At 37.2% G+C, this 14,062-nt stretch overlaps 1 protein-coding gene across 1 annotated transcript in view; it reads right to left on the bottom strand.

Annotated features, from left to right (window-relative positions):
* RBKS (ribokinase) overlaps window positions 1-14,062 on the bottom strand; it is a 70,586-nt gene that overhangs the window by 33,085 nt on the left and 23,439 nt on the right. The window contains exons 3-5 of the mRNA XM_015620720.2: window positions 11,905-11,968; window positions 9,113-9,175; window positions 1,933-2,097 (exon numbers count right to left, since the gene is read on the bottom strand). Coding sequence (XP_015476206.1) covers window positions 1,933-2,097; window positions 9,113-9,175; window positions 11,905-11,968 — 292 coding nt within the window. The remainder of the gene's footprint in view (window positions 1-1,932; window positions 2,098-9,112; window positions 9,176-11,904; window positions 11,969-14,062) is intronic.

Below are 14,062 nucleotides of genomic sequence, written 5' to 3' on the forward strand. Positions count from 1 at the left end.
CCTGCCTTCCTGCCTGCCTTCCTGCCAGCCTTCCTGCCTGCCTGCCTGCCTTCCTGCCTTCCTGCCTGCCTGCCTTCCTGCCTTCCCACAAGAATAATGAATAATCAGTGCCACAATGAAAGGATGTCATGACATGTACATGACATGATGAGATATCCCTCTCTAGCTTACAGATCCAGATGACCTTCACTGAAGAGGACCAAAGACTTCTTGCCTGTGTCTCCATATTCTTTCTTTTGTTCATTTCTTTCAATAAGAATGAAGAAAAACAAGCAAAAACCCCTCATGGAAACAGAGGTTTGAGGCATCTGAGTATGCACCTGTTTTACACAAAATTAGTCAAGTGAACATTCTAACATGAAGTGCTACATAATACATGAGGGTGTTGCAAACTAAAAGAAGGGAAATTACATTAACAATTTACTGTTAGCTACAGATAGGTTTTTACAATGCTACAAACGCAGCTCTTCACTTGGATTTGATGGCATGTGACATTTGAACACGTGTAGCCTGTTGTTTTAAAGCAGAAGCAACCAAACTTCCCTGACTGAAGAGCTGCACAATGATAACACTGACAGCAAAGAACTACATCTGGCCCACAGCTAACTACTCTCTTTTCTTGATATACTGTACTATCTGCAGTTGCTAAATGCTTGCATGTCTCTTCTGTGTATCAAGTTTGAATTTTTCAATTGCTTTTTAAAAAATTTCTTCTGTCACAGGCAGGCATCTTGCCATAGGAGGGTGACAAAAGTGTGAAGCACCTTGCCAAGTCTGCTCATAGAGTTAGAAATAGACAAAATAAGTTATGAATATTGGTTCATGATTCAACTAGAGTCCATTAACCATTAGATTAAGAATGTTGTTATCCATTTTCATAAAATGTAATGACAAAAATATAGTGCAACAGCTGCACAACAGGTCATGGTGCAAAAGGTAAACTGGAGTGCCCACAATTCCAGCATGCCGTGATCTACTGGAGCTAGCCTGGGTCCAGCTTCAAGAAAACAGTAAGTTCTGATCCCAGTTCCATCCCTGATCTGCTGCATAACTGATTATGCTACGAGCTGTCCTCTCCCAGTCTGATCTTCTGGATAGAAGGGAAAACCACTTTTTTAATCTCATATAGATGCCTGTCCTGCATAATTATTTACTTAGTGTTTAAATGCTGGGGTAATTGTGCTTGAGTAACTGAAAGCATTACAGGAACTTAAACAACAAAAACATTATGTTGTTAATGAAACCCCATTCTGTTCAAGCAAAATATCAGCTTTCATCTACGCATATGCTACACTGAAGGAACAATGCCCTACATTTAAAAGTAAAGTACAGTAACAATTTGCTAATAATTTCACAGACCATGACTGTCTATGCAATGGCATCATGCCCAGTCACACTCTAATAATTTTGGTTAGGAAGAAAAAGCGTTGTTTTTTTTTAAAGATGTCAACTACTATACAAAAACCCACAGCCATACCTAATGCTATGCTCAGAGAACAAGGGCATAAGTCTGGTTTTGAGGTAATTTCATGCACTTTCCTCTGTGTATAACTTTACTGACTTGCATTCATTATCCCTGTTTTGCTCTGGAATCATAGCAGCCAGGCTCATAGCTCCTGACCTACCAACATTATAATGCATTTAGTCACAACACAAAAACAGAAGGAAAGGCAGCACCAGAAATATACAGGGAGATTATAAGGGTATGAGTTGATTTGCTGATGAAGGTTAACACTGCAAAAATTTTTAAGCTCGTTCAGTTCTCATTAGCATAGCACGAATTTTTTGGCTATTGTTTCAGTTCTAAATAAAAACATATTCTAATATGACAGAAATCAGAATAGATTACAGGATCTTTATTTAGAAAGCATGATAAAGAGTATTTTTTATGTAGCACAAATGAAAGAGAGAGAATGGCTTATATTAAATTACCTCCACTGGCACGTGCCATTTTCAGAGCTTCAAGAGAAACAGCAGGGGTTACTTCTAGCTGGCAAACAACCACTTTGGCTTTACAGATGACATCAGAAGCCCTCTTCAGGTCTTCAAAATTTAAAAGCAGATTGGCTCCTGGGACTATGACAATAACATTCTGTCCTAAAGAGAAGATACTGTGTTTTTCACTTTAACTTTGGCAATAAAGCATGTAAAACAATTCCTTGCACTTTTTACAATACGTTTCAGATGAGTATTTCAATTAACTTTCAAAAAAATCCACTAAAATTGTATGCACTGCTGACATTTTCAAATACACAAATATTTCAGAGGATAATTAAAAAGATCAATCTACTAATGAACTAAGTGCACAATAAACACAATATAAATTCCTTTAGGAAAAATCATGTATGGGCATTCTCCAGTCTCATTTTGGTGTCTTCTGTGATCTCTAAAGAAGCACTGCACTTCTCACAGTGGAAATGGTGGATACACACTGAGGGTGATATTTGCATCTTCCTAAAATATTCCAGTAGCATTTGGAAGAGAAAAGCATCAATGTGATTACTGAATTCCTATGCCAAAAATGTCATAAAAATTTTAATTTTCCCATCAGTTGGGAACAAAAAGTATTTCACACAGCTAAGAAAATTAGGCATGTTCTTTAGATTTCAGAGAAGTAGGCTTGCACCTGAGACATTTCAAGTTAGGGCTTCTAACCGTCATGGAAACCAGAACCAGCTTGTCACCAAAGCCCAGAAAGGTGGTGCCTGTGTCTGAGGAAAGTTTTATCAGACCTGAGTAAAGGGGGGCAACAGCTGCTTCTGCTCTTAGAGATGGCCAGGAAAATGGTCTAAGCAAAACTGTGCGTGTGGAAGCATGGCAGTCTCTCAAAGCACATCTAAGATCCTTTTTATTCTTGCAGTTTGTTTTACAGTTAGGTGAGGCTCATTTACGTAGGTTCCAAATAGTCTTTTGTTTTTTTTCAGACAAACAAACCACCTTCTTTTATTGAAGCTTCTTTCTTTTTTTAATCTCTGTTACAACACTTAGAGACCTTCAGGCATGGGTGCCTTCAAATTAAAATTTATTATTAATCACTCAGGTATTAACTTCAATAAGTCAGTTGTTCCTTGATTTACAGGCTCAGCCCGCCCCCGCTGAACATTTCTTTAAGGACTGCCAATCATTAAATGCTACCAATTCTGTAATGAACCGAATTACTCTGCAAATAAATATTTATGTTTTTAAATGCATTATTTTTGTTGAATGTGACTTCAAAGTCCTTTGACTAAGAACGTGCGAAGCTTCTCTCCCTAAATACATTCCAAAAGGAAAGCAGGACAATGGAAAGAATAATACAGTGATCTCAGAGGGAGGGACCCAAACTTTCCAAAGCAATTCTGTTGTCAATGGTTTGGTACAGAACAGCTGCATATGAAAAGCAAAACCCCAGCACTTAAAAGCCAACGCCCTGCTTTTCAACAGACAGTGATGGGCATCTTGGATAAAAAACAAAAGGAAACAAAACAAAAAACCTTCTGCAACATATAAATGTTACCAAAGATATCTGTATCCTGTTGATGAAATATTCAAAGGCAAACTGCACCAATTTTGCCAAGCATATATTTTGATAGCTTTAGGGTGCAGCAGAGCAAGCAGTAGAAGACAGTGGAACAAGAATCTCTTTCAATTTTGCCTGGCCTTTGTTCTTCCTAGAATCTCAGAGCCTATTCACATGTCTTGCTTCATTATCTTGGTGAACTATTTACCTGTACTGACATGGATATCATTATCAGACTTTGGAGCTAATGGCCCAAGGCAGTAAGGAGGGCTGTTTGCTTAAACCCATATGTACAAATACAAGGTAGACCATGCTACACTGGATCACAGTCTGAAGATTTTCTTCATAAACACAAAAGGTCATACACTTATCTGCTTTCAAACCTCCAGAGAAATGAAATACCTACTGTGGTGCAACAGTCCATATGGACTAAACCCAAGTTGGAGGAAAACTCCCCCAGTTCTGTTCTTAGCTATATACCATACTTACTGAATGATAGCAGTCACCACAAACTTGCACCAGGGTGCATGAAGGCAGAATTTGGAGCCATGCACTCACAAATTAATACAAAATTTTGTATTAACAGCAAGCATTTTGTTGAAAGCAATTATTTCTTGCCAGGGAAATCAGATGGGAATTCAGCATCAGGGACAACAGTTAAGGACAGATGGCAAAGAGGGGTTCATCTTGTCCAACATGAAATAATTTTGTAAGTTTAAAAAAAATCCTACACACTAGAAAAGTCAAAGGAAACTAATTTCTAAAAATTATTTTTCTATGTTCCTTCAACAAGGAGAAGAGATAAATATTTTCAGAGGTTTTTTTTAGTCTTACATATCTTAGATATCTGTTTGAGGAGGAGATAAACTATTGTCCAGAAAAGTCTATGTACCTCTGTTTACCCTAGGTGAAGCCTTAAACTGTGGACCTAACTTCTAAAACTACTCCAATGAGGTAAAACAAGATAAATCTCATCCACCAAGAATGTGAATAATATATTTAGTGCATTACTGTTAATTCTAAAATCTCTTTTCTTAGACTAAAAATATCAGTTTTGATGGGAACATCTATATAACTTTGCAGACATCAGCTAGAATATTAAGGGCCACATTCACACTTGCTATAAGCTGTAACAGCTAAATGAAACTGGTAAGCTTGCACAGGCTTACACCAGATGGGGACTGGATCCAGTCTGGATGAATGCTGCATACATAAAAACTGTCCTAAGTTGGGCTTCTAAAACTGCTACTGCCAGTTCTTAGACAGATAGGTAACTAAAGCCAGGCTTTTTTCACAAGGGTCATCTTAGAGATGACACCAGATGAGAAGTGCCAGAGGAAAAATCAAATGTCAAACCAGTAAACACCACAGTGCAATAAATATCTTTAAAACTGGATGGCAAGCCTAAAAACCATCGGTAGTGCTTAGAATTAATCAAAATATCAAACAGATCAAACCAAGCAATTGTAACAATAGCTGCAGAGCTTGTGCATAATAATTTACACAGAAGAAAATTTTATCTGTGACCAGAAAAGAATGTTAAAAGAAAAACATGTGCTGCCAAATCACACAGTTCATGAATATGAGGGTGGGTTTGGGCTGTGTTATGGTATCATAATTTCTAGGCAACCACTTGATAGAAATATTGAAGAGTCTTGCATACAAAACATTTAAGTCCATGGAGAAAATCAATATGTAGAAAGTCTCTAAAATTCAGGTGTTATTTCTTCATAAACCTGAAGGTTCAAACCAAAGATTTTCCTCTATGAAAAGTAAAATACAAACAAGCTGGCATATGTATTCTAAGTTTGCTTTGTTTACTTAGCCTTACCTAAATATATATTTTCAATGTTTTTTTACTAGTAGTGCTTTGGTATTGAAGGTACACTCAACTTACAAAATACTGTCTATTCACCATTCATGAATGATTAATAGTTTTATCATAATGTCAGCACAATGCCTGTCTCAAGTGAGGGTTATCATGCAGTGTTCTGTGTAGGTGAGCTCCAAGTCCTAACTTGTAATAATCAAGAGAATTTTAATCATGACTTGCCAAACTCTATTGTGCCTCCTCTGAATTTTTGCTAGGAATATGAATATGAATGTTGGACTTGTTTAAACCTCTAGTCCAATCGGGCCAACATAACGGCACCATTAACATTCAGTACCAGATATGGACAAAGCTGTAATAACCTTCAGAGGTAATCATGTAAAAAAATATCCACAAAGAGTGTTTTTCCCCTCCCTACATGTGTGTGTAAAAGTACAACACACATCATCACTTTATGGAGCTTCTACCAATCAATATCACATTGCTAGCAGAAGGTGTGCTAAGTGACAGAGCTACTGGCAAGAAGGCAGACTGAAAGGGGAAACAAAACATTGGGTTCAAAGTGGTGTGATGCACCTCTTTGAAAATGTATTAAGAAAAGCAGCTGGATGTACCAGCTTTTATCTTTAACAGAGAAAGTACAGATTTGAAGGGTACAGGATCCTGGTACAGTAAAGCTTGTGTTTAGTCAAATCAAAACTTTCTGAAAAGGCAGCAGCATAAAAGAGAGCAACTGAAAGGAACACCAGGTCCCAGAAATATTTTTGCACAGATTTCTGAAACCAGACCAGAGGGAACCTTTGTAGCATCTCTGGGCTGCACATTCTTCAGTGTAGCTCTATAAACTCGTTAAACATCTCTCTACCATTCTGCATTAAAGCAGAAATTGAACCTATCTTTTATTGAAACTATACTGTATTGTCCCAGAATATAATCAACTTCAAGACTATCAAATGTGCCTGATATTTTCCAATTCTTAGCACTTCGCCAATTATAATAGTGGCTGAGTTATACTTGTGCAATTCAGTAACCAGTCAAAAACTTCCAAGAAATTCTGCAGCACCAGTTAGACAGGCAGAGGTAATATCAGGGAAGATTTACTTCAGAGCCACATCTGACTCTGATCTCTACAGTTTTCTTTTGCTCTGTCTTTACTCACACATCAGAGCATCATACACCCTTTACTTGCATATCTCCTATTTACTCCTGTAATTTTTCTCACTTGGTTTGAGTCAGTATTTTTCCCAAGTATCAGTACTTGTAAAGAATTGGTAAGAAGGGGAGGCTAGGTGTGTAACAATACGGCAATGGAAATTTTTAAATTTAAAGAGATGATAACTATGGTTTTTAGTTCTCCCTCAACACAAAACAACATCACCAAACCCAACTTCAAATGCTTCCCTTTTAGGTATAACTTGAACTAGCAGAAACTACTTTAAATCAGTCCATTGAGTGCTATGGTGTTTCAGCTATGCCAGGACAGACACTGCAGTAAAACATGCATGTGTAGACAAGCCCTTTGAAACCTGCTGCAAAGCCTGTTTAGGTCAAATCAGCCAGGTTTCTACAGAAAAACAAGAGAAAATGTCTCTTGCAACAGCAAAGCACATAAGTACTGCAATTTACTCAATTCAGGCGCCAGATGGTTTTTGAGAGAAGTAACAACGAGAACCATTACCAATTCTGTGCATCTGTTTGCTTTAGAGCATAGCTCTGACCAGGTTTGCTCTCCTACCAGATTTTAAATTAAATTTGAGGCCAGTGCTAACTTAGCATACAATTTTCAGTTACTCAGAGACACAAACTACATGACATTATGCATTATTCACATCACTATGTGAATCTCAAGACTGTCATTCACTCTTCACACTGACACTAACATGTAAGATAACCCACTGTGAACCTCGTGGCCACAAATATCCATTTCCCTTTCTGGTACTTATAAAGGTTTTACATCCACAAGATTGTTTTGTTCCTTATCCTTCAGAAAAATTCTTATTGGTAAAATTTAAACAGGTCATCCTCTGTCCATTCAAGTTTAGACAGTTATCTTAGCTGGCCATGTATGTGAACTGGGAAATTATAAGACTGGTTCTTATTCAACTACTCTGGACAGCAAACCTAGTGCAAGACATATACAAAACAGTGAGGCCCAGGAGCGCTACTGAATTCCCACTGTCCCTCATATTTACCATGGCCATAGTGACTGTAGGCAGCATAAAAAGTGTCAAGAGTTTCTGTATAATCTACCTGGTGATCCAAACCAAGAAAAAGAGATGGAAGTTAACAGGCAGGTATCCAGGTTATCCAAAATATAAGCATTACCTTATTTCTGAATTACAGCTGCCATGCAAGGCTTGGATTAATCTTACTTAGGGAAAATTAAACCCACATCTCCAACTAATTTGCCTAATTTTCCTGAATATTCCTGTGTAGGCTTGCCTTTAGTCACAGTTCCTTCCCAGTTTTGCTGTGTGAGTAAATAGTTATGTTTCCTTTCCCATTTTGAGCTGCAACCCAGTGTGCAACCATCAGGTTACACAGAAGCTTGGTAAGTTGATGTGTCAGCTAAGCTGTGGTAACTGTTCAAATGAAGCCTCTTAGCAACTCCAAAAGTGAACTAATCCAATCACTCTTAATTTGTTATGTTTGCATAAACATTATTAAGTCCTGACCTCTATATTTTGATTCAGACACACTTCTTTTAAGGCTTCTCAATAGTTTGAGGAAATAGCTTGAAAAGACATGTAGATGTGGCACTTAGGTAGATGGTTTAGTGGCAGACTTGGCAGTGCTGGGTTCATGATTTGATTTGGTGATCTTAAAGATCTTTTTCTACCTAAATTATTCTATAGTAAATAGTGACGGGTAAGTCATAGTAGGGAAGGAGAGCTTTAACCTTCTAATATACTGTGTGTTCAGGACAAAATAAAACTAGGTAGATCTGCTGGCTGATTAAATTATGCTTGAGGAAAAGATGAAGTTTTCTGAGGACAGTTCAGCAGTCTTGACAAATGATATGAAAACAACAGAAAAAAAGAAATGCCATTTCACTGTGTACTTATCACTGAAGATGCAACTTGAAATCAAGATTTGCAGTAAAATTACAGGATCAACAAAAGTATTTCTACTTATACTGAGGACAATTCCTTTTCCTGATTGAGGGCATAATGACTCACTTGGTGTCCTGAGCAGGCAAACCTTTCCCTCATAGGACCAGACAAAATGGCCTCCAGTTATACCATGGGAGACTTAGATTGGATATTTGGAAAAATTTCTTCACTAGAAGGGTTGTCAAGCACTGATATAGGAAGCACAGGGAAGTGGTTGAGTTACCAGCCCTAGAGGTATTGAAAAGACATGTAGATGTGGCACTTGGGTAGATGGTTTAGTGGCAGACTTGGCAGTGCTGGGTTAATGGCTGGACTCCATAACCTTAACAGGTCTTTTTCAACTTAAATGATTCTATATGAAAAGTGCTGGGTAAGTTGTAATGGAAAAGGAGAGCTTTAACCTTCTAATACACTGCATGTTCAAGAATGTAAAACTAGACAGTTCTGCTGGCTGATGGAAATATGGCTAACACACTGCTGACTTAAGCATCTGATTCTCCTGCTTTTAGGCAACCTAATTCTACATTGCCTGCAATGAAGTGTAAATAAAATACTGAAAAAAATAAAAAACGTAGGAAAAAAATGCACAATTAGCAGTGACAAGACAAAGGTTTCTTTTATGGCTGTAAAGGCAGAACAAAGAGGACAATTCAGAGCAGAAATATGTACCTTCACTGTTGACAATTATTGAAGCAGTTCCAGTAGCAGCATCTGTAGTTTGACCTACAAATGCTAAGAAAGAGAAAAGTTAGAGCATGCTAGTTCAATACATTACTTTTAACCAATAGCATGTGACACAGTTTAATTGAGTTGAATCTAAAATGAACCCATAACCTCCAGCAATTTAAAAATGCTAATTACTCTTTCATGTTCAACAATGCCAGAGAAGCGAACAACAACAAAAAGTGCTAATTTACACTCACAAAACAAAAATATGAGTCCAACATTCTTTAATTTGGCTACATCTCTGCATTAGAGAAAGCATGTTATTTATACAGCCTTCTCAGACATTCTACTCCTCCTTGGAAATGTTTCTTTTATCCAATGAAACAACAGAGTCAAGGCTAAAGAAAAACAAAAATACTAAAACAACCTAGCATCTCATTCTGTGCAGATTTTGCATTTCAGCAGAAATATTAAGTAATGCTATGAAGACATTGGTGGGGTTATTAGTTTCCCCTTTGGATTTTTATTCAGAGAAATTGACATCATGCTGGCAGCACTGTCTGTTAGAAAGACTGGTCTATGTTTACTACTATAAGAACTTGTTTTCAGCTGACAACAACTTTGTCAAATACCAACCAATGACAGGAAATTGATAGTAGAAACCAGTAGCACTGTTGCAGAAAACTGACCAAAAAGTTGAGCATTTCTTTTTTCTTTCCCAAAAACTGTATTTGAGAAAAATCTACTGTTCCATTTGAGACAAATTCTGGTTTTTGTTTAAGGAGCTCTGGTGTTCTAACATTTTAGAACATGGATTTAATGCTGGGCAAAAGTGGGTTTCTTTCTCAAGATGTGTTTTTGTGGCTAGTTTAACAATCTGCTCCAATTTGAAGAAGGCTGAAAAAACACCTTACATCATGCTCATCTGGTTTTGCTAAAGTCTTGCAGGTATTCGCCCTGGAGGTACCCTTGTCTAGCTATTACCAGGGTCAGAGCAGGACTTCCCTTGCAATTACAGCTTCTTTGCACCATGAATTCTTTGCACACTGGAACTGAAAGTAGAGAATGTGTGTCTTCTGTACTCACAATGCTCTTGCAGCATGAGCAGCTGAGTTGTCCAGTTTAAATGTGGGAAAAGGAACAACAAATCAATAAAGATCTAAATGGTCTGAGCAGCACTAGCAGCTGGTTAGTTGTGGAAGACAAGAAGACAGGGAAAGAGGAAAATTACAAAACAGATTGGATTTGGAAAGAAAAGGGGTGTGCTGATATGCTAGGAAACAGAAGAGCAACATAAAGAAGACATACAAGAAGGACCCAAGATACGAGAGCTGGCAGAACTGACATTACCCCAAGGATTTTCATCCAGTACCCAGTATCCTTATGTACAAGAACAGGGAAAGGATAGAAAAGGATTAAACCAGGACAAAAAGCCCATGATTGAAATAAGACCATCTTGAGCAGAAAGCTCTGAGCACACTGAATCATCCTTGCCTCCAGATCTTGGAACACAAGTTAGGATCCTAGATCAACCTCACCAGCACTATATCTTATTTTTCTCCAGGGCTGATCAACGGTGGAGGTGACAATCAAACACAATTCAGAGATATTTCTAACTCAATCAGCAGACTGGGACCTTGGACCTAAACATTCCAGCCCTTCAACTGATCTAAGTATCCATGAACTGCATTATGATGGAATTTCTGAATTTTTTCCCCTACACTTATCTTTTGTTGCTATAAAGATTATTTAAAAATGCATGTTAAGATTGCAAGATCAATCATTTAAATCAGAAAACACTAAGGTTCTTTATGGCATATGCATTTTCATTAAGTGCTATGCATTATAATTGCTTCATTTACATGATCAAATACATGAGGTAAGCTTGCTTTGGCGACATTCAGAACTTTACACTAACAGACACTGTTTTCATGGCATCCTTGCTTGGTCTCTTGCCTAAGTTGAAAGATACACAATGAATAAACCTATATATACATTTGTGAAGTATTTAGATGCTACACTGATAAGCATAATAAAAAAGCCCACAAAATACTGATAGTTTTGTCCTTAAGGCAGGATTTGAATAATGCAGTAGATAAGGCTTGTGGCTACACATTAAACAGAAGAGATAAACAGAATATTGAATTGCCACTTAGTGATTACATCTGTCCATCCTTTTCCACCCCAAAGGAGACATGGGTTGTGCAGACAAAAATGTGAATGTATAGTTAAGCAGTGCACAGTAGAGAGAGAATTGGTTTTACTAAGGTGAAAAGGTAATTGAAAATCGTGGATGCTTAATTTTCCCTTTTTCTGGAAGTCTTTTAACATTGATTTTTGTGTTTATGTGTGCTAACATCAGCTGCAGTCTCTAAGATGACTTCACAGGTCAGTTCACAAAACAAAGGTGAAATGTACTGCACTTACCACTGAATTTCCACTCCGTCCCTCCTCTGACAATGTGAAGTTGAGAATGAGTAATGAGTTTTTCAATTTCTCATCAGGCATTATTATCTAATGATGCAGACTAAACAATTGCATAACAGCAAGTTATCTTCAGGTGACTTGCACTGATGCAATCATCTGAGGTTCAGAGGCAATAACACTATTTTAATGGTACAGCTGATTTCAGAAGTCCCCATATTATCTCTCATATTCATTCATTCCTGCCAGCTACATTGAAACAGTTATTCATAGCTCTGAATGGTAAAACATATCCAATAAGTTAAAAAAATAATAAATCCTCCACCACTAATTTTTGAAGTTAAAAAAAAATATTTAAAGCAAAATTTTACCTGTAGAAATGCCATTCTTCTTCAAATTATCAACATAATCATTGCCAAATGAATCATTCCCAACCTATACAAAAAACAAAAAAATGGGTTTTCTTTACAGAAAGGTGAGAGGATAAATGGGCCATCTTTAGACAACCAAATGCTCTACTGCAATTTAAATATAATACTTTTAGTCTCAAAGCCCCTTGCCTTATTCATCAGCAAATAATAAATTACGAAATAATGGAAAAATGTATTAATAATATTAGCAAACAATAAGAACAGTGTTCTGCAGTTTTCTCCTGCTCTATTACAAACACCCATGTTGCCATATTCAAGCTTCATCCTTGTACAAACCTTGCACTCCTTTGACACTGAAACTTCAGGAGATTTTAAAATCTAGACATGTACTGAATTTTTCAGCTTTGAATTGAAAGCATTGACATCAATTCTGGTGTCCTTCTTAACTGCTGTTTATATTTTGAATTTTCTACCTCAAGTTTCCTTGGTGGAAAAATATCAAACTGTGTCTATGGGATAGAAAGTGACAATAAATACATCATTACTAATTCCTGCAATTCTCAGGACTAAATGTACTATTTAGAAATTCAACATTTTTTGTTTGCATTATCCAGCAACAGCAAGTTGAGTTAGGGAGTTAAGCTATGGTAATTTATTTTTTTTTTAACAAGTTAAAAAGCTTGTCATTTCAGTTCCATTAATCTTTCTAGCTGAAAACAATTCTGCTTGCTATTTATTCAAACTAATATAAATTTCTTTTTGTTACATTACACAAGCTGAACAAAGCAGATGAGGTACATGGAGGAAAAAATAGTTTAATTCACTCAATATCATGTGAACATTTAAAATATATTTATACAGCTAAAAAAGCTTTTGAGTCACCCCTCAGCCTGTCTTCAGCATACACAGCATGCGTTCCCAATTCCAAGAGTGAGTTGTGTATCCAAGCAGTGTCAAAGACCAACCAGTGCTACAGAAAGCGTTTTTGCAAGAGGAAAAAATAAACATCTTTCAGATTAGAAGCCAAATCGAGATCCTGGTTATGGGTCCAGAGGAGCCCTATCCTATTATCCATTATCCATCTTCTCATAAAAAGCACTACATAGCTAATGGTGTGCTTCAGTTACTAGAAGCACAGAAACACCTGTCTCTACTGGCTTTTGTTACAAATTTGTCTATTTATGAGTTCAGTCCTTCAGAAAGCTTAGAAAAGGCCTGAGTACCAGCTAATGATCACAAGAATTGAACACTTGGATTCAGAATTCTAAAATTTAAAGTGTCACAGATGGATGATTCTTCCCCTCATATATGTGATTGCATAACCATGATTTGAAACTTCAATTTCCTACAACATCTATAAGGGCTTTTTCTAAAGCATTATTAAGGATTGTCCCAGTCTATCAGCAAAGCAAGACAGCAATTAAGTTCAGAATAGTTTAACCAGAGGAACTTTCCTCTAGTACATGGGAAAAAACCTCAAACAACCCAATATTTTCTTGGGTCACTATGTTGTTCGTTGTTTGCATATTAGAGTATTTCTGTATTTTTGACTACTCCCAGTTTGCCAGACACAGCACATTGTCAGAAGCCACCTCTTCTGACTGCTTTATGCTGGATGACTGCAGCCGTCTGCAATTTAAACCTGAGTTGTGCTCACTTCTGCAGCCTAACAGCTGTGCTCTGGAATACGTTCTGTCTGATGGTGTCACCTTCTCCCTCCCTTGCTACTATAATTCTTCAACAATTCTCACAGTCTGCTCAGTTAATTCAGCAACAAAATATTTCATAACTCTTCCAAAAGCTTAGCTGAAACTTCCTTCTTTCAGCTCTGGATTCTGCATGACTGACACACAGGTATCCCTTACTCTTCAAATGTCAAAACAGCTGAGAGCAGCCATAGTACTTTTGCTTGCAGTAAGACATCTCAGGGCTAGAGGGAAGCCCTCCAAGGGATATCCATGGAGGTTGCTTTCCTCTGGAAACTTTTTTCCATCAGTAGTTCATCCAACCAAGTTGGATATCCAACCCAGTTAATCCCAGTGCATTTGAAGGACTTCATTTTTCCATTCAGGCTTTACCCCCAAGGAAGACAAGAGTATTAGACATCAGACTCAGACTCAGTTTAGATTAAAGGCATATTTACTGACCAAGTCAAATT

Source organism: Parus major, chromosome 3, assembly GCF_001522545.3.
Source record: "Parus major isolate Abel chromosome 3, Parus_major1.1, whole genome shotgun sequence".
NCBI classification, from domain to species: domain Eukaryota; kingdom Metazoa; phylum Chordata; class Aves; order Passeriformes; family Paridae; genus Parus; species Parus major.